At 34.7% G+C, this 24,743-nt stretch overlaps 1 protein-coding gene across 6 annotated transcripts; it reads right to left on the bottom strand.

Moving 5' to 3' along the window:
- Positions 1 to 12,958: 12,958 nt before the first annotated feature.
- Positions 12,959 to 20,188, bottom strand: LOC124358036. Of its 6 annotated transcripts, none has more exons than XM_046810302.1 (2): positions 19,800 to 19,973; positions 12,959 to 13,553 (listed from the first exon to the last, which is right to left on the bottom strand). In XM_046810302.1, the coding sequence occupies exons 1-2, from the start codon at positions 19,840 to 19,842 to the stop codon at positions 13,150 to 13,152; spliced, it is 447 nt and encodes a 148-aa protein (XP_046666258.1). In that variant the 5' UTR covers positions 19,843 to 19,973; the 3' UTR covers positions 12,959 to 13,149. The 6 variants fall into 6 exon arrangements, 4 of the variants coding, with proteins under 4 accessions (XP_046666258.1, XP_046666257.1, XP_046666259.1 ...); XM_046810301.1 differs by lacking the exon at positions 19,800 to 19,973 and adding an exon at positions 19,354 to 19,471; XM_046810303.1 differs by lacking the exon at positions 19,800 to 19,973 and adding an exon at positions 19,130 to 19,187.
- Positions 20,189 to 24,743: the final 4,555 nt, after the last annotated feature.

The raw sequence follows: 24,743 nt of genomic DNA, 5'->3' as shown, positions 1-24,743 counted from the left end.
TAGTGCGAATTTCAATACTATCACTCTCAATTCGTAGTGCTAGGTTACTTTTTACTTATGACGATTCTCCTGACCCCTTTTACAATCAATAACATTATCTACTAGTTGTGTAAAACAACAATAGTAAAGTTATATTCCTTAACAAGAAACAATGCGTCTGTGTGTACAGCATAATTTACGACAGTACAAAATTAAACAAAAGAATAAGACAACCCAACTCTGAATTTTATTTATTAGGCTATCGAATTTAAGATTACAATCGAATTATATTAAATTATGTCATCATACTTCCAACAATAAGTGACAAACGATTTACTATACTATAGCACAAGTCCAAAATGAACTCTTCACATAGTTTCGATAGCAGAGGTACCTAAACTGCAACAAAATAGGTAAATAGGTATTCTGACTGTCTAATCAGGTGCACATTTGAGTGTACCACGATGTTTGGACTCCACCTCTAAAAACTGTGGAGTAACCGAGTTATCAACAAATAACGTAGTTTTAATGGAAAGGGTTGATTCAATGTGAACATTAATTCGCACCAATTCACTGCTAAATGTTGAGCTTCTACGCGAATTTCATTGGATCTCTATGGACGAAAATGACTCTATATTCCGATCTCAGTGGCAGATAGTGCGTTATAAACTCATTATAAACTGCTACTTTAACTCATATTCAAATTCGGTCAATGGCTCAGTGTCCAACGGTTAACGCTAGACAATCGGATAAAACCATGTCGAACGTGGCTTACTTTTTACTCATGACGATACTCCTGGCCCCTTTTACAATCAATAACAATATCTTCTAGTTGTGTAAAACAACAATAGTGAAGTTATATTCCTTAACAAGAAACAATGCGTCTTTGTGTACAGTATAATTTACTACAGTACAAAATTAAACAAAAGAATAACAAAACCCAACTGCGAATTTTATTTATTAGGCTATTAAATTTAAGAATACAATTGTAAACCAATTACGAGCAATAATTATTAACAGGTAATTAAAAAATTATATCACTGTTTATCACTATAAGTTTTATTAAAATTACTATAATCAAAATATCAGTTATTAGCAGAAGGAACGATGCTCTTCCCCACAGTATATCAGGGCCGTTATAGACCAACACTGTTTATATGCTGTCACAATTAATTATATTTCTGGGTTCAGTGATAATTATTGGAAGATAGTCTTAATTCGTAGCACTACTTATAAAGCTAGGAAATGTGATATTGTGAAGATCAAAGGGGCGACAGAACAGAACAGTTTTTAATAAACGTCTCGTGAATGTTAACAAATGATTTTATAACCTTTAATTAAATTGCAAGATCTTGTGTTATTAGGTAATGTAGGACACTGACAGCACTCTAACAGAACCTGGGGGCTAGCGCCTTAAAGTTGCCGGCCAAAACTTCAACAATGGCCGAGTAGCCTGCTAGATAATGATCATTCAGAGTTGACCAATCCAGAAGCAACTACGCTTGACATTTGGTGAGAAAATCTTGAGATAACTGTTGTGTCTACTAGACCACGTCATTTTGCGCAATGAAGAGGAACACCGGTTGAATCTAAGGATGGGCAACTCATGATTTTAACCATTACTACTGAAGTATATAAAGTCATTAGGATGAATCCGGATATCGGAGACTATAATCAAGTTATATTCTGCATCTCCGAAGTAGCGTCAATGTAAATGCAAAGTCTTTAAAGATGAATTGGTTGGAATGTACAGTGGTAAATAAAACTGGTATTATGTGTATCCAGAAAAATTTTCATTTAACTTTGTTGTGTTTTAAGAACGTCAAGAGGTTTAACAAAGGAGATCCTTATGTCGTCGGCCCAAGAAGACACACAAATACTAGTGTAACCGTTCTTAATGTTCAGTGCACAACATAAGCATATACAATCTTAACACAAAACTATACGTCAAAGCATCGTGTTTAAGTACAATTTTTAAAATTACAGCAGTAATTTTGAAAAATATACCGATGGATAACGCTATTAAAGTATGTACGATAAACTTCCATTAAAATACAACGTTTCATTAACATTTAGTGGTTAATGGTCTTGTGAAACCCCTAAATTACCTTAAATCCCTAAATAACTTAATCTCTCCCATGTAGCCCAAGCCAAATATGTCCACAGTAGAAGAAAATTAATATGTTAAGTAAATTTCAGAACAAAAAACAAATAAGTTTTTTACTTTATAAATATAGATAAAAACCTACAAACAAACAAGTTAGACCTATAGGTAAATAAGGTGTCCAAAATGGATAAATGTGGAATACTTGTAAATGATTACATACTTTAATAGCGTTATCCATTAGTATATGTGTCAAAACAACTACTGTACTTTTCAAAATATCTAGGTACCTGAAATGATGCTTTGACGTACAGTTTAGTGCTAATATGCTAATGTTGTGCACTGAACATTAAGAACGGTTACACCAGTATTTGTGTGTCTTCATGGGCCGACGACATGAGGATCTCCTTTGGTGAACCTATTGACATTTTTAATACACAACAAAGTAAAACGAACATTTTTCTAGACACACATGGTACCAGTTATACTTACCACTGTACATTCCAACCACTTCGTCTTTAAAGACTTTGTATTTACAAGACGCTACTTCGGAGATGCAGACTATAACTTGATTATAGTCTCCGATTTCCGGATTCATCCTAATGACTTTATATACTTCAGTAGTAATGGTTAAAATCATGAGTTGCCCATCCTTAGTTTCAATCGGTGTTCCCTGCCATTGCAGAAAATGACGTTGTCTAGTAGACACAACAGTTATCTCAAGACTTTCACTCACCAAATGTCAAGCGTAGTTTCTTCTGGATGTGTCACCTCGGAATGATTATTATCGTGCTGGCTACTCGGCCATTATTGAAGTTTTGGCCGGCAACTTTATGGCGCTAGTCCCCAGGTTTTGTTAGAGTGCTGTTAATGCCCTACATTACCTAATAAGATTAGGTCTTGCAATTTAATGAAAAGTTATAAAATCATTTGTTAACATTCACTAGACGTTCATTAAAAACTGTTCTGTTCTATCGCCCCTTTGATCTTCACAATATCACATTTCCTAGCTTTATAAGTAGGGCTACGAATTAAGACTATCTTCCAATAATTATCACTGAACCCAGAAATATAATTAATTGTGACAGCATATAAACACTGTTCTGGTGGTGAATTCCTGAGTTAGTAAAATGCCAAAGTTCCAACTGCAAGGTAAATTTGAATTAATATAGAATGACAAGGTTCCAACTGTCAGATGGAACCTTGTATACTTATAAATAATCGACATGTCTCCTCTTTGGTGAGACAAGGTTCCAACCAACGAATTATAATAATGGAACGCGCTCTGGGCCGGAGAAACCGAGCCGAAATCCTGGGCTGCGTTCCGAGTCTGCAGGCGCTGGAAATGGGCAAGAACTAACTCCGCCCATATGGCAGGCATTATAGTAATGATCTAATATCACTTTAAAACGCCTTGTAGACTTAATACAATTGTTAGATACTACAATTTATTTATTATTACAAATGTTAGTAGCTGCTTTTTACCGTGGATTTTTATTTTCTGTTAAAAAAACTGATTTTTGTGCAATATCAAAATAACTGAGATTTTGACTTTTATTTTTCTTACAAAGTCGGAAACAAATATTACAGGCATTAAAATATTACCCAGATGAAAAAAAAAAACAACTTTTTATTGACAGTATTTTATTTCAAAATAAACTACAAAAAATTTACAAACATGACACACTTAATCTACGTGTTAGAAAATAAAATTATTTTGACCAATATTTTTGCCTTATTTCTAAGTTGGTTTCTTTTTTAATGTCAAAAGTTTTTGTTTTTTTCGATGTGATGAGATATTATTAAAAAAAATAGTTTAGTCACAGTTTTAATTCAAAGTAACTCGTGGCTTCCTGTCAATTTAGAAGTGGTCGCATTTGTTTGAGATAACTAGAGTAAATAATAATATTTTACAATTTTCAATACCGTACATCATCACTTGATCTACTTAATTTACCCTTAGATTTAAAATCAATAAAAAGTTAATGTGTTCTAAGATCAGCATCATTGGCATGGAGTACAGAACTTGGTGAGTTCTTGCCCACTTTAAGCGCCTGCAAATCCATGGATACACCAGTAACGCACAGCTGTGTGCGACCGGAAAACACAACATGCTGCTTATGGGCAGTGCGCGTTCCAGTAGTATAGTTCGTTGGTTCCAACTGACAACACCAGCTGTATGTATTGTTAGCAATCAGCTGATCCTTTTTGGTGGGAAATAGCTGATGTTAACTTAGTGTGACTGTGAGCACAGTGAGGTTAGTTATTTACTTAGCTAGTCTGTTTCTGTTTGTTGCATTTATTAATATAATTATTTCACTAGAAGAACTTAAAAATATGTTGGATGATGAAGAGTTTGAAGTTTCTAGTGACTCCTATAATCCTGAGAGCTCCCAAGAAAGCTCAGACGAAGATATTAGGTAAGAAGACAAATTAAACACATTACCTAAGTTAAGGTTAATTTCCTTTAGAATACTAATATATCAAATTATCAGTACACAATGTTGTATTCATGTTACTTTTGTTTGATATCTATTGTAAGATTGGACCAAGAATAATATTCTACATATTTGATTAAAATAACTTTCTTTAAAATAAGGAAGCTACACCACTTAAGGTTCATATTTGTTGAAAATAAATATAAAACTCCATGGCTCTAAACACAATACACATACAGCAATATACAATACTTATATACGGCTGCTAATAAAGTCATAATAGATCAATTTGTTCAAATATCAAATATAGGCCAACTACAGGGCTGCAGTATAATAAGCGGCCATATTTTCTTTTTTTGTATTAAAATCTATATTCACAAGGACTACATGTATGTGAATTGTTTCAGGCAATCAAAGAAGAAGTGGAATAGTATTAATGATCACCAACTGCCATCAACATCATTTGCTACGGCCCAAGCACTGCGTGATGTTACAGGCCAGCAGGAAAACGCAAACATACATGAAGAAATAGAAGATGAATCTGTCACAGTAGAATTGGAAGATAATGCAGGAGCAGAAAACCTTCCTCCTGAAATTGATGTGCCAGCAGGTAAGGCTAGTGTGAAGAGAAAGATACGGGACATAGCATCTTGGAAAAGTCATAAACGCTCCACATGCTATCAGGCTGGAAAAGCCTATACAAGCCGCAGAGGTGTTGAAATGCCTGCTAAAAAGATCAAAAACTTCAGAAACTGTGTAAATAATTGTAAATATAAATGTGGTGTATCAGTCGGTCCATATCATAGGGAAGCCTTGTTTAAGGCTTTCTATAAAATGTCTCAGAATGAAAAGTATCATTTCATTCTTAATACTACTAACAGAGATCAAACAGAAAGGCCAAAAAGTAAAGATGTAAATTCTTACAAAAAGTTTTCATTCAAATATTTTTTAAATGTGGGAAGTAACAAATTACAAGTGTGCAAGAAGTTTTACTTAGGTACTCTCAGCATCTCACAAAAACCTGTCTATAATGTTCATAAAAATAAGGATGAGTTGACGAGTACACCCAAACAAGATGGGCGGGGAAAGAGTTCTAACAGCAGTAGGCGCTTAAGTGAAGAACAAAGAAAAGGAGTTAAAGACCATATTAGCTCTTTCCCAGCAGTGGAGTCACATTACTGTAGGTCAACCACTGAACGTAAAAATTTACTCCAATCTGACCTTGACTAAGATGTACAACTTATATAAGGAAAAGTGTCAAGATGATGGTTTGGAACCAGTGAAGTTGTCTATGTACAGGCATATTTTTGTGACTGAGTACAATCTTGATTTCCACATAAGGAAATCAGACAGATGTGATGTCTGTGAAGAATTCAAAATGGCAGAATCACAGAACACCCTTAATGAGGAACTTAGAGAAAAATATGGTAAACATATTACAGAAAAACAAGCTATGCGCGAAAATAGGAAACAAGACAGAGACAATCCAGCAAAACCTGTTTTGTGTTTTGATCTACAAAATGTAATTGCCTGCCCTAGAGCGGAAATTAGTTCTTTTTTTTATTGAAGGAAATTAAATACTTACAATTTGACGGCACATTTCTCCCAGAGTAAAACCATCTACTGTGCTTTGTGGACCGAGGCCATATCAGGCCGAAGTGGGAATGACCTAGCAAGTGCTCTATATAAAATATTGAATAGAGTAGCTGAAGAGCACGAGTTCACTGAATTAATTTTATGGAGTGATTCATGTGTTCCCCAAAAGAGGAACTCGTTCATATCATGTGCAGTGCAAAATTTTCTACATCATCACACGTATGTACAGAAAGTAACTATGAAATATTCTGTACCAGGCCATTCCTGTATCCAGGAGGTGGATAATGCCCACAGTATTATTGAGAAAGGCATGAAAAGCAATGAGTTTTACTCCCCTATTGGGTTAGTGAGAATTTTGAAAAATTTAAAGCCTTCACATCCACTTAGGGTTCTACAGATGGGTGAAAATGACTTTTTTGACTTCGGTTTGGCATCAAAATCACTAAACTTCAAACTGATACCGTTTTTTTCAAGTTTCTTTCATAGAATTTAGCCAAGCTTTGCATGAAGTATTATATAAAACTTCATTTGCAGAAGCAAGCTTAACTGTGGTCAATTTGCATTTTATGACAACAAAATAAAAAAAATGTTCATCAAAAGCGAAGACTTCGGACTCAGGCTTCACGCCAGTTTGGAAAATGATCGCCCCAAATGCCTTGCAGTGTAAACCAACCCTTTCGAATGATAAAATCAAGGACATCAAAGAAATGTTCAAGTTCATGCCAGTCCAAGACCGTCATTTTTACTCCATTATTCTAAAAATATAAACTTTAGCTATGGACAAAAACTAAAATTTATTTTTTATTTATAACTTATGGTCACACTCCATTACTTGTTGGTCAATATTTAACAATATAATTAAAACTTAATATTCTACTAACTATTTTCGTGTGTTATTATTATAATCCAGTAATACCTAGGAAAATATAATGTTGGTAAAACAGAATTCCATGTGGCAGTTGGAACCTTTTCACTCACAAAATCAGAAAACTTGTAAGTGACAAGGTCCATCTGCATTTTTATTATTTTATAACTCGGTTGCTATGAAACAAAAATAAGAAAAAACATACACAATAAAACTATATAACACCTGTAGAAAACATGCCAAAAAATAATTAGTTTATTGTTGTTAATAGTTGCACAGTAACAATTCAAAACTTTAACTGCTTTTTTCTCTAAACAAGGTTGGTGTTAGTTGGAACCTTGTCATTCTAAGGTAACGAATTGTAAATCAATTACGAGCAATAATTATTAACACGTAATTAATAAATTATATCACTGTTTATCACTATAAGTTTTATTAAAATTACTATAATCAAAATATCAGATATTAGCAGAAGGAACGATGCTCTTCCCCACAGTATATCAGGGCCGTTATAGACCGACACTTTTTATATGCTGTCACAATTAATTATATTTCTGGGTTCAGTGATAATTATTGGAAGATAATCTTAATTCGTAGCACTACTTATAAAGCTAGGAAATGTGATATTGTGAAGATCAAAGGGGCGACAGAACAGAACAGTTTTTAATAAACGTCTCGTGAATGTTAACAAATGATTTTATAACCTTTAATTAAATTGCAAGATCTTGTGTTATTAGGTAATGTAGGACATTAACAGCACTCTAACAGAACCTGGGGGCTAGCGCCTTAAAGTTGCCGGCCAAAACTTCAACAATGGCCGAGTAACGTGCAAGATAATGAACACACACAGATATCACATCTAAAAGCAACTACGCACGACATTTTATGAGTAAAAATCTTGAGATAACTGTTGCGTCCACTACACTACATCATTTTATGCAATCGAAAAGGGACACCGGTTGAAACTTAGGATGGGCAACTCGTGATTTTAACCATTACTACTGAAGCATATAAGTCATCAGAACAAAGCCAGAAGTCGGAGACTATAATCAAGTTATAGTCTGCATCTCCGAAGTAGCGTCGCTGTATATACAAAGTCTTTAAAGATGAATTGTTCGGACTGTTTAGAGGTAAATAAAACTGGTACCATGTGTATCCAGAAAAATGTTCATTTTACTTTTTTGTGTATTATAAACGTCAAGAGGTGCAACAAAGGAGATCCTTACGTTGTCGGCCCATAAATACACACAAATACTGGTGTAACCGTTCTTAATGTTCAGTGCACAACATTAGCATATACAATCCTGGCACAAAAATTTACGTCCAAGCATCGTGTTTAAGTACAATTTTTAAAGTACAGGAATAATTTAGAAAAATATACTGATGGATAACCCTATCAAAGTATGTACGATAAAATTCCATTTAAATAAAACATTTGATTGACATTTAGCCAATGGTCTTGTTAAACCTCTAATCTCTCGGATGTATCCCAACCCAAATGTCCACAGTAGAAAAAAAATGAATATGTTAAGTACATTTTAGAACAAAAAAACATATACCTTTTTTACTTTATAAATTTAGATTAAAACCTAAAAACAAACAAGTTAGACCTATAGGTCGAAAAGGTGTACAAAATGGTTAAATGTGGAATACTTGTGAATGTTTACATACTTTAACAACGCTATCCAAAACGATGCTTGGACGTACATTTTTTGTGCTAGTATTGTATATGCTAATGTTGTGCACTGAACATTAAGAACAGTTACACCAATCTTTGTGTGTATTCATGGGCCGACGACATGAGAATCTCCTTAATTGATCCTATTGACATTTTTAATACACAACAAAGTAAAACGAACATTTTTCTAGACACACATGGTACCAGTTATATTTACCCCTGTACAGTCCAACCAATTCATCTTTAAAGACTTTGCATTTACATTGACGCTACTTCAGAGATGCAGACTATAACTTGATTATAGTCTCTGACTTCTGGCTCTGTCCTGATGACTTGATATGCTTTAGTAGTAATAGTTAAATCATGAGTTGCCCATCGTTAGTTTGTTAGTTTCAATTAGTGTACCTCTCCAATGTAGAAAATGACGTTGTCTAGTAGACACAAAAGTTATCTCAAGATTTTCACACACCAAATGTCAAGCGTAGTTGCTTCTGGATGCGATATCTGTGTGTGATCATTATCTTGCAGGCTACTCGGCCATTATTGAATTTTTGGCCGGCAACTTTGAGGTGGTAGCCCCCAGGTTTTGTTAGAGTGCTGTTAATGTCCTACATTACCTAATAAGATAAGATCTTGCACTTTAATGAAAGGTTATAAAATAATTTGTTAACATTCACGAGACGTTTATTAAAAACTGTTCTGTTCTTTCGCCCCTTTCATCTTTACAATATCACATTTCCTAGCTTTATAAGTAGGGCTACGAATTAAGAATATCTTCCAATAATTATCATTGAACACAGGAATATAATTAATTGTGACAGCATATAAACAGTGTTGGTCTATAACGGCCCTGATATACTGTGGGGAAGAGCATCGGGCCTTCTGCTAATAACTGATATTTTGATTATAGTAATTTTAATAAAACTTATAGTAATAAACAGTGATATAATTTTTTTAATTACCTGTTAATAATTATTGCTCGTAATTGAGTTACAATTGTAATCTTAAATTCGATAGCCTAATAAATAAAATTCAGAGTTGGGTTGTCTTATTCTTTTGTTTAATTTTGTACTGTAGTAAATTATACTGTACACACAGACGCATTGTTTCTTGGTAAGGAATATAACTTTACTATTGTTGTTTTACACAACTAGAAGATATTGTTATTGATTGTAAAAGGAATCAGGAGTATCGTCATAAATAAAAAGTAACCTAACACTACGAATTGAGAGTGATAGTATTGAAATTCGCACTATCATTCAAGACAGACATAAATTCTCAATCGTAAAAGCCTGGGCAGGTTGGCAGCAAGAATTCTATCTTGAAAGTGAAAATAGTGTTAACAGAATGTTGAAACAACGATTTTTTTAATCGGCACGGATATTTTTACACTGCGCTACAGTAATTAAATCACTACGGAAATATTACTATACGCACCAAGTACCTGTTTTAGGTTTCACTAAAGTGTGCAATATTGTATTAATTATTGCATGATTGTCTCTGTGCTGTAGCGGTCTACGCAATTATTAACCTCACAATTCATATAATCATAGTATATTTTTAAATGCGTACGAATAAAAATAATGTGAATTATGGGAAAAAGTTTTAAATTATGGAATCATGTTTCCAACAATAAGAGACAAAACATTTACTAGACTATAGCATTCTTATATTATGTACATGTTTCAAAACTGTAAACATGCATATGGTGACATTATTTTACAAACATTAGTTGTTGTAAGTTGATAAAATGATTTAAAATAGAAGTGTTGGGTTTAGCCCCAGTTCACCTTCTTCTTAGTGTAGCGTCTGGAATCTGAATGTGGAATCACGTTCGTCAGAACAGATCCATAACAGTAAAGTTCAAAATGAAATCTACTTGGTTTCTACATAAGAGACACAACAAAATATAGCGTAATAAAGATAAAAAGGCATTCCCAATGTCTCATTGGGAGTACAATTGAATTGGGTACCATGATCCTTGGGTACCATATTTAAACTATGTGGAGCACCGAGTTTTCCACACATAATGTAGCTAAAATGGGAAGGGTTGATTCAATATGAATGTTGAGTTTCGCTCCAGTTCACTTCTAAATGTTTCTCAAAGTATTTTGGATCTTTTCAGGCGAAAATGATTCCAGACTCAGATGCTGCACAAAAAGGAATATGAAATGAAGCTAAACTCAATATTCAGAATGAATCAACCGTTCCAATTATAGCTACGTTATAGGATTATAAATATGTTTAAAACTAATTATACCATCTTTTAAGAACAGAAAGATCCAGGGTAAAGCACAGATTACCAGCATTAAACATATTAGTGTATAACCTTTACATTAACAATTGCTTGGCATCGGAATTAAACGAAAAGAATCGTTTGCTCATACGTAAAAACTCCTAACTGGTAAAAACAGATTTATAATATTAATAGCGTAATTTATTTCACAAATCCTTTTTTTGTAAGTGTATATAGGTACAACGAATGATAATAGTACTATTTATTGATCCCGGCTTATTCAAGCGTACCTTTAAAGACGTCTTGCTCGCTTGTGCGTTAACGGATTTCGTTAAAAAATTACCGTTGGAATCGCTAAACAATCATTAAATAGTTGATTTCTTGTCAGTGTTTTATAACTATACTGGTTACTTTGTTATTTAACTTTAAAATATTTGAGCACAGGCGTAGTTTTGTTAACATTAAAAGAGGTATACTATTATTTTTTGTGTTTTCCTTATTTATTGCCTATGTGCAAAGTTCGGTATATGTAAGGTTACTTGTTTTAGAGATATTATTTAAAAAAAAAAAAACAAACAAACGAAATGACGACTAGTGGCTAAAGGACATATTTCTTGACTTATATTTATATGTTATTGTTTATTTTTAATGATAAGTACTATCAGCTACAAAGGTTTGTAGCATAAATTTTGTTGACACCCAATATATGTATACCTGTTAATTAGCTGAACAAGTTGCAGAATAATATGGTGGTCTGACAGTTGGTTTTAATTGTATCGAGCCAATATAATGTAATAAAAATATAATCTAATAAAAATGTATCATTTCGTATATGTAACCCTCTTAATACCCTTGCATTTCGAAATGTATATAAACTAGTAATGATATCGATCCTATATTAAATACAAGGGGATACTTCATATGTACTTACGCAAATTACTTTGGGCTCATACTTTAAACTTCTTGTAAAATCATCAGATTCCTTCATTTCAAGAACACTTTGTTTAAACGTTAAAAAAAAAATAAGAAAGCTAATTTTAAAATATTTTTCTTAAACTCACCATACATGTCACACTGAGTAATGGTTTATTAATGAAACAACTTAGTCAGGTAAGAACAACAACTGTAAACAATATGGCCCGGGAACAAGGGCGATATAGCCCTTCTTAAAGGAAACTGTTTGCTCTCAGTTGGAAAGTTGTGAGGATTATCTCAGGATGGAGCGGTCCTGGCGGGAATATTAATCATCCCTTCAGGACTAATTATGAAAACTTACCTCCGCCCCAACACCGGGTAGACAAACAGTTATAAATTACAAAAGTATCCAACTCTGACAGACGATTCTTTGTTTTCAGTTCTGAACAGGTGACAAAAAACGTAACGTTTTAATATGTTCCATGCAAAATGTGAATTTTAGTCGGAATAACACACTTGCAACTGTTCCGATGAAGAAATTTATTACAAGAGATTTCCTCTTATAGAGGTTTCTTATAGTGGCTTTAATATCGTGGAACTAAAACATAAAATAAAATAACAACATAGAGTAATACTTTTCAGGGTCAAAGTGATTTGATAACGCGCTATAGCTACACTCCTGACAATAGCGTTTTTCTAAGAGAGACATCGACCGTCAGCTCCCAATTTTTGTGATGGTCCAAAAAAGAAAGTATTAAAAAGTAACAAACTATAAGGGTTTTTTCAGATGATATTTTATTAGATTATCAAACTTGAAAAAAATCCGCCAGATGTATAAATAATTGTTATTTCACACTTGTCACTAGTTACAGAGAGTGAAAATCACCATTTTATTCAAATAGTCTGTCCATATATATGGACTTACTAATCGATTTATTTCTTATGAAAAATTCCTCTATCGATTTCAAGAAGAACAAGATTGCGTGTTTCTACAATGAACTTTGACTATTTGATCCTTCATATTACTGATAAACAACCAAACATCTTTGCAATAATCGTAAGCAAATTATTCATTGACAAAAACCGATAGTACTGATTACAGTACTAATGTACTGAATAAAAAACTGTTGTGTAATACAATAATAACTACATTTTTAAAGTTTTTATTGCGTATATATTATTTATAAATAATTAGAATTAAATACTTAGGATAAATTTAATTGGTAGTTAAAAAGCTGTCATAAAAATACATCTTTTTTGAAATTTTTGAAACGAATATTTCTAATTTCTTATAACTGTGATATCGGTACTAAAGGGAATTTCGGATAGATCGTGTGATTAGTGTACGACAAGAGGCCCAGCCCTTGAAGCCAGGTATAGGCAGGTTACAAAGTAGAACAATAGAAGTGACCCCATGCATTTGGCAGCCAATAAATGTGCTTGGACGTCAGACGACTCTTTGGAAATGCTCTCCTTCAAGGAACTATTACTTGACACTTCGTTTGTGGAAGATTCCATACTTGAAACCTCGTTACTGGAAGTGCCGTTAATTAAATAACCGCTATCAGAGAAACTGTTGTTGGAGTTTAAAGTAACAGGATCGAGTTCCCTCTCATCCAGATCATCAGTAGAAGTGTTAGTATCCTTGCCGTAGACGGATGCTTCGACCTCAGGAGCATCTGTATCCTCTGCAGCAGCAACCCCTTCTCCAGGCGGTTGTGTGTTGGTCAGACCACAAGATCCTGAGGCAAAACATAGAATACTTCCAAAAATGATTCACTTTGAAACAAATCGTGTGTTTAAAATGAGGAGGAAATTCAGCCAATGATCGAGTGAGTTAAAATTACAATAAAAGATCTTCTGAGCAATATTCACCACGGTTCTCTAATGCCTATTTGTATATTTGGTTCTTTTTATGAAAAAGTTGCGTAAAACGTTATAATTTAGATAGAATGAGAAAGGTTTTACAAAATATTAAACCCTGTTATAAGAAAATTATTTAATTCCATACATTAATAAATTTAGATTTGAAAAATAAAATCATTGGTGTTGACAAGTTCTAAATAGTGATAGTATACTATTTAAAATAATATAGAATTTATAATATACTAGTTAGAATTTCTAACTATACTATCAACTGTATAGTACTGTATAGATGATAGTAAAGAATTACAAGAAGTTATAATAATTTAATATTTTGAGACCAATCTGGCAGTGCGACAGAATGTAATTACTATGATTCACTGTGTTTACAGATTATATGTTGTTCCGTTTTATATTTTACACCAATTTTGAAAAATGCTTAAGCTATAGTACTTAATAAAATTAATGACCAACGTCTTTTCATTACAAGTATAAAAAGAATTTGAGATCTCCAAATAAAATTGTCCCTAACAAGATATTTGCACAGCTTCCAGATTGACGGGATAATTAGGAATTGTAAAGTTAGTAGATATCTCCCGACGAGAACATCTACATCTTCAATGAAGATTTTTGTGGTTACTATTCTCGAAGATGTTAACTCAGAAAAAGACCGTTAGCTTTGATCTTTGTTACAAGCAAGTAAGGGGGCAGTATTCTGTCATAAAACAGCTATGGGGAGAAGGGCTGATTCGATGTAAATGTAGAATTTAGCTCCAGTTCACCTTCCTCTTAAGTGCAGCATCTAAAATCTGATGCTGTTGCAGAGTTGACTGCTGAAATTTGGAGTCATGTTCATCTCAAAGGATCCAAGAGTAGTTGGTTACGGAGAACAAATACACTCAAAATGAATCCCCGTATCATTTCGACATCAGAGACACCTAGACTACAAAAGATGTGGTGGGGGGGTTTCGTTTTGAGCGTCATCGTTCTTCGTCACCGACTATTTTTGGATGCCTTCAGACGAACATGTCTTCAGATTTCATTATTCAAATCTGAAACAGCATCAGATTTCAGATGCTGCACGGAAGAGGAAGGTGTTTGGAGCTAAACTCAATATTTACATCGAACCTATGTTGTTAAAGCAATAGATAAACTGTATTTTATTAAATCTCAAATTGTTATAACCCAGTTGATTTTGTGTAAAAAATTACTTTACAGGACTTATTAAAAATAAGTTATGTTACTTCAACAGCATCAGATTTGAGATGCTACATGAAGAGGAATGTGTACTGGAGCTAAATTCAATATTCCATTATGTTAGAATGCAAAACCCTCTAATACTGATGGAGCTCCACCCTATTTCACAGCATCTACCGTAAGAAACGACTTATCTATCAATCATTTTACAACAATAAGTCGATATTTGCGGGTAGTGATGTGTCGCTCCTGAAAATACATGGAGTTGCACAGATAGATGTGACAAAATGGTTTTTGCTGTACCCGCAGTATGATAAACGGGAAAATATGAACCCACCTATGTGTATGTTGATGCACGAACAGTGTGTGAAAAACTCTCTCCGGACACATTGATATTCCTCCATATACCAAACAGAGCTGTGTGTTTTTAGTTTTTATTTTTATTTCGTAAACCAGTAAAGTCACAAAACTCAAACAAAATTTTTTTGTATGTTAAAACCAAGAGAAAAATTTAAATATTTTCATATAAAGTTTCAAAATTATATGAAATGGGTTGAAGTTTTTAGAGCTCAATGCCATATAAATGAATAAGATTGTAAAATTCTGACAAAAATAAGAAAATGTGCAAACATTTGACACCAAACAATGTATCACTTAGATTATAAATATGGCTAGGTGATTAATGTAGATATAAGCTTTTAACAATTGTAATGCACAGGCAATTGATGCAGTAAATGTGTAAACAATGAAAACTTTTCCGTGCATAGCAACCATTAAAAAAGCTTATATCTACATTATTTACTGACAAATTTGTATAATCCAAGTTTCAACACACTTGTAATTAGAATTCAGAACATTATGTATACGGTAATAATTTTTATTATATTAATAATTTTAACGGTATTAAGCCAAAAAACCTTCAACCGTCCACCATCTTGATAGTATATATATGTATAAAGGTGTTAAAACTATATTATTGATTTTAAACTGTATGAAAAATAAATATTCCAAATTTTTACTGCTTCGTGAAAAAAATAAATAAAAAACAGACAGAACGAAAAAAGCAAATCGATTTTAGCATATCATGGTACATGGAACAATATGTTAAAATTTCCATAAATAGTTTTGTTACACCCTAAGTACATTATGAATGACATAAATTAAGTTCTGAATAATCGCTAGAAATTATGTGATGTAAAACAGCCAAGCCGTGAAAGTGCAAACGGTTGCAGCACAGTTTAATAAAGTGTTAAATGGGATGGATAAATATTCACAAATATTGCAACATAATAAATCGAATCGCATACACCCACATTTATCACATTTATGTTTTATGATTGCAAATAAGTACTAATAATATGTACCAAAAATTTACAGAATTCTGAGGTAGCTTGCATAGGCTTATAATTAGTGTTGAATTGTTATGCGATAAATAATTTATTCCGGAATTCTTTGAATATTTATCGAAAATAAATTCTAACATTTCCAAGATCTTTAAATTTGTGGGGATATAAGAAATGTACAAATAAAGATACATTTAAAAATATTTTTATTGAATTTAAAAAAATATTTATCATGTTATTAAAAATAGTGACAATAAAATTATTTTTTCAGAAATGCTTGACAAGATTAGCAAACTAGACTTCAAAGCGTATACATTAAAAGTACTTCAATCAAATTATGTTAAATACATAATTAAATCGAATGGTTATATACATCATAACTATTCAATACTAACTTGAAAAAAGATTGTCAACATAACTACAGCAAAACAACATAATAGAAATACGGTCGCGAAGATAATGGTGCTCTTGCATAAATCATATCACAAAGCCGTTTTTTCACCAAAAGCAGCATGCATTCTGAAAAAGACAGTATATTACAAAATATGTGTTCATATAAATCAAATAATTTAAATACTGACGAGAATCCAACTATTTAATAACATAATAAAATAACACAACACGATAAAATCTTCATATCAAACTGAATTGGTTATCTATTCCACAAATTTCCACAAGGGAATAAAAAAAAATTAAAGACACAATAAAATTAAATTGTACAATTACATTTATTGGAAGTGCCGATATCCAAGCGGACTTAAGCGCCACACTTTGTATCAGGTTTACAGATAGCTCTGGTTCAAATCCTGTCTGTGACCGAAGCTTTATTATCAGTACCATCGACCTATCGGTTGTCATGTACTGTATCGACTCTTCCCTTTATTCTGTTTCATAAGGCCAGTTTGTAGCCTATGAGGACGGGCAGAATAAGGCTTAGTCATGACAGAAAATGTAAATAATTTTTCTACCTAATGTCATAAAAAGGACTTAATAAATGTATGTACTTTAGTATTTTGAAGATAGTATTTTAACATACGGGGTCAACCAAATGTCGATGTACCTTGTACATCAAGAATCAATGTTGTAAGACAGTTTGAGTTGAAGGAAAACTCAAAAACATTTGTTTGTATAACTATGATCTCCTTTGGGAAAGCTAATAATCGAGTTTTTGTCAAGACCGACCCAAGACAAAGGTAACTGGAAATCTAAATTAGCTAACTGGTAGTTTAAGGTAAATTTTCACTTACCAGTTATAAGCGTACAACGTTTACAACAAAATTTAATTTCTATTTAATTGTTCTTCAGGCAATCTCCAAATTCACGTGGAGCGTTTCAAGAGAAATGGGTGTGACAAGATGTTGATGAGCACTGAACTAGTGAAAAACGTGAAACAGTATTTTATGTAGTGTGAAGATCGGAACCAGAAAGCTTGGAATGACGAAACACATTGTCTGAAAACCTATACCTAACCAAAGAGACTTACAAAAAATATAAAGAAGCTCTCTAGTTCTTTGAACTAAAACTTACAATTCTCATTTAAAGCATACGCATAAGTTGAAATGGAAATTGTTAATTTAGCTCAGTTAATAATCTCAGTCTTCAGCTCATAACAGCACGCTACGAGTGTCAAAAGAACAATAACGGCGATATTCGGATACCCGTTTACCAAAAAATTCCGACTTTAAAAAAATTTGGCTACAAGTCATTCCCAAAAATCATTAAAATAGTAAATAACAATTCTTTTCAACACAGATATAAATTAAATGGTATATTTTGAAATTGGAGATCATTACATGGTTTTAATTGATTTTTCAGCGCTACAGAAAAAAGTAAACCATGATCGAACATAACAGTGCTTAAAATAGTCCGATTTGAAATATGTTTACATAGTACTGTAATCACAACAAGGTCAATACGTCATGTCCATAAACATTAAAAATTGTCAGTTATAGAAAAATGTTATTTTGATAGAGCTTCCTTAGTATATGCACCTGCGAACCCGCGATACAGTTTATGTAACACAGAGAGACGACTAACATAACCCTTACTTACTTAGTTACCCATAACACCCTTATAATAATATTAGCTAACACTCAGCAACATCCCATAGAGTAACATGCACCAACATCGAAACCAGTGATCCTGTAATAGAAATGAGGCTTCATGCACAATTTCAAGTATATTGGGGAGTTTTTCCGGATATCGTTTGGACAGGCAGACAGAAATGTACTTTTTCCTACCCCCCAAAGGTCGTTCTCTGTTGCGAGTCAGCTATCTGAAATTATAATCCCTTAATAGACAAATTCTCCTAATTCAGGTATTCTCCATCCCGTAAATAACTAAAAAAATTATAAAATTAACGTAACGATACTACGTATATTGAGATTAAAATAAAAGATTCAGAAAGTCTGTGTCATTGTTCATTTCCAGATCAGCTCTTTTTTGTCACGATTATAATAATGATTACCTGTTACTAGGATTGTAGCGATCGCAACTAAAGTCCACGGCATGGTTACTGGTGTAGGAGGGCCGGGGTTTCACCCAGCAATCCTGGCTGTCACGATTATAACAATGATTACCTGTTGCTATGATGGTAGCGATCAGAACCAAGGGCCACGGCATGGCTACTGCTGTAGGAGGGCCGGGGATTCACCCAGCGGCAATAGCTGTGACGATTATAACAATGGTTACCTGTTGCTATGATGGTAACGATCAGAACCAAGGGCTATGACATGGCTACTGCTGTAGGAGGGCCGGGGATTCACCCAGCGGCAATAGCTGTGACGATTATAACAATGATTACCTGTTGCTATGATGGCAGCGATCAGAACCAAGGGCCACGGCATGGCTACTGCTGTAGGAGGGCCGGGGATTCACCCAGCGGCAGTAGCTGTGACGATTATAACAATGATTACCTGTTGCTATGATGGTAGCGATCAGAACCAAGGGCCACGGCATGGCTACTGCTGTAAGAGGGCCGGGGATTCATCCAGCTGCTCTAGCTGTCACAATTATAATAATGATTATCTGTTGCTATGATGGTAGCGATTAGAACCAAGGACCACGGCATGGCTACTGCTGCAGGAGGGCCGGGGATTCACCCAGCAGCTCTAGCTGTAACGATTATAATAATGATTACCTGTTGCTATGATGGTAGCGATCAGAACCAAGGGCCACGGCATGGCTACTGCTGTAGGAGGGCCGGGGATTCACCCAGCAGCTCTAGCTGTCACGATTGTAATAATGATTACCTGTTGCTATGATGGTAGCGATCAGAACCAAGGGCCACGGCATGGCTACTGCTGTAGAGGGCCGGGGATTCACCCAGCAGCTCTAGCTGTCACGATTGTAATAATGATTACCTGTTGCTATGATGGTAGCGATTAGAACAAAGGGCCACGGCATGGCTGCTGCTGTAGGAGGGCCGGGGATTCACTCAGCAACTCTAGCTGTCACGATTATAATAATGATTACCTGTTGCTATGATGGTAGCGATCAGAACCAAGGGCCACGGCATGGCTACTGCTGTAGAGGGCCGGGGATTCACCCAGCGACAGTAGCTGTCACGATTATAATAATAATTACCTGTTGCTATGATGGTAGCGATCAGAACCAAGGGCCACGGCATGGCTACTGCTGTAGGAGGGCCGGGGATTCACCCAGCAGCTCTAGCTGTCTTGTCTATCACGGACCAGAAATAAGTGGGCAGAATCATAGCTCACTACAGATATGGTGTTGCTTCATATATTGTTACATAACTAGTTGTTACATAACAGCGTCTAATTCTTCCGGCGCATGTCTGAATTAATCATTTCATCACAGTTCGAACGTCCCAACATTCAAGTACAATTTTGAAATTATTTTATTTATTGTGGTATACTCACCTATCTTAATAGGAATAATTGTAATTGCATCCCTTTAAGTTCAAAGCTCTCTAAAACACCAATAACAACACCCGATAGTCACTTCGACTCTTCAAGAAGTAGTAATATATTCTAAATGTATAAACAACAAAACTAATATAGTCTATAATATTTTTTATATAACAAAGTCAAATTACGCCAGACCTTATGTAGCTTAATAGGATTTGTTGAAGAATCATGTAAAACTGTGTACCATAATAAATAATAATTGTTTACATAATTGAAAACAAAGAAAAATCTTTGAAATAACTGCTTATGTTAATATTTTACTCGAAAATAGGAAATGGTAGTGGGATGTACCTCAAATGTTGAAAAACATTTTCTCATTACATAAAAATTGTAAAAAGGATATACTATGCACATGTAAAACTGGTTTGTTGCAAACAGAGATACTGAAACAAATGTCAATGGTGTGGTCGATTGTTATTTGGTTATTTAATCACCACTTTCTCCCTAAGAATTAAGACACTATATCGGAAGCTTCCACCAATGGCTGGGAACTTCCAAAGGGTTATAGTAGCTACAAGAATACGTCAGTGAATTCTAGAGGTTGGGTGTTCTTTCATTCTAGAAACAGAAATTAGGGAGCTAAAACGGTGCGGGAGCTGCAAAAAGCTGAGGATTCCCAGTTTAGAGGTTGGAGGTATCCAGATTGCGGGGGAGCTACAAGATTGCGGGATTTGCTAAAAGCTGAGGATTCCCAGAATCCAAGGAAGTCTGTAGGTCTATACCTTCTAGAAATTGAATGCATCCAAATTCCGGGAGCAAGGTCAGGACGAGAGTTACTAAAATCTGAGGATTCCCAGTTTAGAGGTTGGAGGCATCCAAGATTGCGGGATTTGCTAAAATCTGAGGATTCCCAGAATCCAAGGAAGTCTGTAGGTCTATACCTTCTAGAGATTGAATGCATCCAAATTCCGGGTGCAAGGTCAGGACGAGAGTTACTAAAAGCTGAGAATTCCCAGTTTAGAGGTTGAAGGCATCCAAGATTGTGGGGGAGCTACAAGATTTCGGAATTTGCTAAAAGCTGAGGATTCCCAGAATTCACGAATTTCTGTAGGTCTACACCTTCTAGAAGTTGAAAGTATCCTGAATCCGGGAGCAAAACCAAGGCGAGAACAACTACAAGCCGTTGATTCCCATTATCCAAGAAAGTCTATAGATATACAGCTTCCATAGTTTGGAAGCATCGATATTCCGGAAGCGATATCTGGATAACCGCAATTAAATGCTAGAAATTCTAGTGCCCTAGGAGATTTCTAAAGATTGAAAGCTTCCTAAGGCTATTATCTATAGTGTTCCGAAAGCTATGGTAAGATAGAGGACCTAGAGATCAAACTCATTGCAAGAATGCTAAGTGCAGAAAAAACTGAATGACTCCTGGAAGAGTCCAAGTTTCACAACCCCTGATTTTGTAAACTTGTGCCAATAAATAACTGGTATTCAGGAATATTGCATAACCAGTAAATATTGAACACCGGAAATGTTATCATCTGGTAGTAATAAATTTACTGTAATCATATGGCCGGTGAGTAAATAGCCGGTATGGCCGGTATTAATTAAACATTTTTCTAAAAAATAATTCAATTCGAGTGCACCATTTACATGTTGGTAAATTAATATTATGTTCATTAACTGAAACCTAATTATATGTTATTTATGAATGTGAATTGCAAGTAGAGAAAATACTGATAAAACTCGTAAACAGAAAATCTAATACGCGATGATTACAAACAAACCAAAACAAAAACTTCTCGTAGAATAAAGGTAAGGTTAAAGGTCAACCGTGAGATAACCAGCTTCAAGTGTAGGAACAACGTAATTCCATTAATAACACTCTCAGTTTATTGTAGCATTAAAACTTAACCCCGACGTAAAACAATCTGCCGTATATGAGGGGCCATAATGGGATATTTCACGGTTCGGTGAATAAATTGATAGATGACTTTCATTACATTGCGGAATTGACCCAAATAAAAATCCACTCCGGGAAGATGCGTTACAGTGATTGAACTGATCCGTGTATTAGTTTTTTTATTGTATTAACTGTATACACGTTACTGGGCATCAGACGTGGCAGTAAATTTACTTTTAATACGTTTGAAACAAAAAACTGTATTAAATTGCATTACGTATATGCTGAGGATGAAATGTTTTTCGTGCATAAACGTTTATAGTGTGTTTTAAACCCAGACTTCATCTCTATCAGAATCTAAACTAAATTATTCGGTACAACTTAATTAATTGTTTTCTTTAAGTAATTGGCTGAGCGTTAACAAAGTCCATCACTCGAGGGGATCGAGAAACTTTTTGTCTGTCCGCAAATTATCTAAAAACATGATACCTAGACTTGAAATTGTATACAAAGTATCCTTTCTATAATCAACATCGAGTTCAATTACGGTTTGGCTGAGCGTTAGTGAACAATATAACATTGGTCTTATGGATATACATGATGGCAACGAGAAGTTATAGAATAAAAAAAATGGTAACCAACCTGGACACAGTCCTTGACATTTTATCCATAATGACATATGTAGAGAGGATACGTTGCTGGCCTTTCTGAATGTTGAGTTAAGCTTCAATCCACCATCCTCTTAGTGCTGCGTCTGGGATCTGACGCTGTTACAGGCGTGAATCCAGAAATCTGAGTAATGTTCATCTGAAGAGATAAAAAAGTCGGCGACGAAGAAGTTCTAAATTAACTCGATACATCATTTCGACATCAGAGACTCCCAGACCACAAGACCACTTGTCTCAATTATGCACCTGTTGAGACAATGACAAAAGCTTTTCACCTATATCACGCTATGCCTTATGGTCTGGGTGTCTCTGATGTCGAAACGATGTAACTAATTCATTTATCCAGTAAGAATCACTTCTGGTTGGTTGGTTTATACCTTCAAGCTGAACCGACCACTGGGCACAGCAAAAACTGATGTCACTTAAATCTGGGTAACCTTATAGATGTCCAGGAGCGGCACATCACTGACAGCAAATGTAAAAATTCAAACGGGTTCAAACATATCCAATAACTGCTTGGGGTCCACTCCAAGGGTTGTCACTGCACAGGATGCAAGTTCCAAGCACAGATCACAAGTACGAGGATAACAATCACACATCACACTAGCACAAGCTAGAGTAGGATACTTTTTTCTTGACCTTATTTACATCTTTCTGTTCGTTATTTTTGTATGTATTAATACATCCCCCACCTAAAGAAGAGTATAGATTCCTCGAAACGTTGTGTAATACCTTTTATAACCTGTAACATATATGGTAAACGGCCCAACCGTTGCAATGAGATTGAGCAACTTACATTATTTTTTAAATGTCACAATTTTAGTGGTTTTTACGGTATTGCGCTTTAAAAAAAAAAAAAAAAAATTTCGACCGCCCCAATTTTGAAACGTGATTGATAACAGAGTATAAATTTTTCTTTTGATTTTCAACAGCAAGAGAAATAGTGTTACCAAGTTTGAGTTTAATATTTGTACCACTTTCTTAAATGAATATAAAAAACATACGGATAGACATCCGGTAAACTGAAAGTGATTCTTCTTCTTCTTTTTCTTCTAAGGGGCGGCCTATTGCCGTCTACTTAAGTCTATAGTACATTTTGCGCACCCCGGATTCAGCAATTCAGCAGTTTCCTCTTGCTCGTCAAAAATTCTACAGAGGGGATCCTCCCGAAGAATGCTGACTCTGTAAAGGTCCATCATCAAGAGACCATGTTCAGACCCGTGGTCGCCGTAGTCAGACCCATAACCCAAGAAGACACTGATCTACTTAGTGAGAGAAGGTCAGACGCCACCCTAGGGGAAGGCAACTGTAGTACCATGCTGCTCATTCTCAGACCCGCAGCCTCCACCTTCTCTCACGTCCAGTGTGAACCCACTTTGAGATAGCCTCGAGATGACTATGAGTCCAACAGTCACATGTTGATAGTGCAAAGGGAAGAAACGATTTTATAGCAATCGCAGAAAAATTTGGAGAACACACAAGAGTCCAACGCCTTTAGTGATGCCTGGATATCTGTGAATATAATAATCGTGTTACTCCTGAACCGCAGACGACGATTCTTATGAGTACATTCCATAATGGCAGTGACTTCTGACTGAAGATTGCGGGGATAAGAACCTATGGGGACCATCAGCTCCCAACATGGTCTCCCCCCCATCATTCCAGCACCTGTGCCACTTTTTGTTTTAGAGCCATTTGATTGACAATGTCCTGGGGGGCGAGGTTTGAGACAACAAATAAACTTTTGCTTGTATTTATTTTGTAGATATTCTTCTTCAACAATGTCCCGCGATTTGTGTAGAATTTTGTTAGACCCTGTATATAAAGGAAAAATTGTAACTAAACGATTCCAAAAAATTCTTTGTTGAAGAATAAGTTCTAAGTATGTGTCAGTACACAAAGTTGCAAGCTTAAAAATCTCTCTACACTTTATATAAATCGTATGAATAACATATAACAATCGATAACAATAACAATGTATTGCTATAGCAACCGTATTCTATATTTAGTGATGCGGAGTTACAATTAATGTTAAGGTATTATTTGGCATTCAACCAATTCCGAGCACATAGAGCGGGCGGTA

Source organism: Homalodisca vitripennis, chromosome 3 (genome assembly GCF_021130785.1).
Source record: "Homalodisca vitripennis isolate AUS2020 chromosome 3, UT_GWSS_2.1, whole genome shotgun sequence".
Lineage (NCBI taxonomy): Eukaryota > Metazoa > Arthropoda > Insecta > Hemiptera > Cicadellidae > Homalodisca > Homalodisca vitripennis.
Note: the sequence above shows the minus strand (reverse complement) of the source record. Positions and strands in the feature narration are given on the sequence as shown.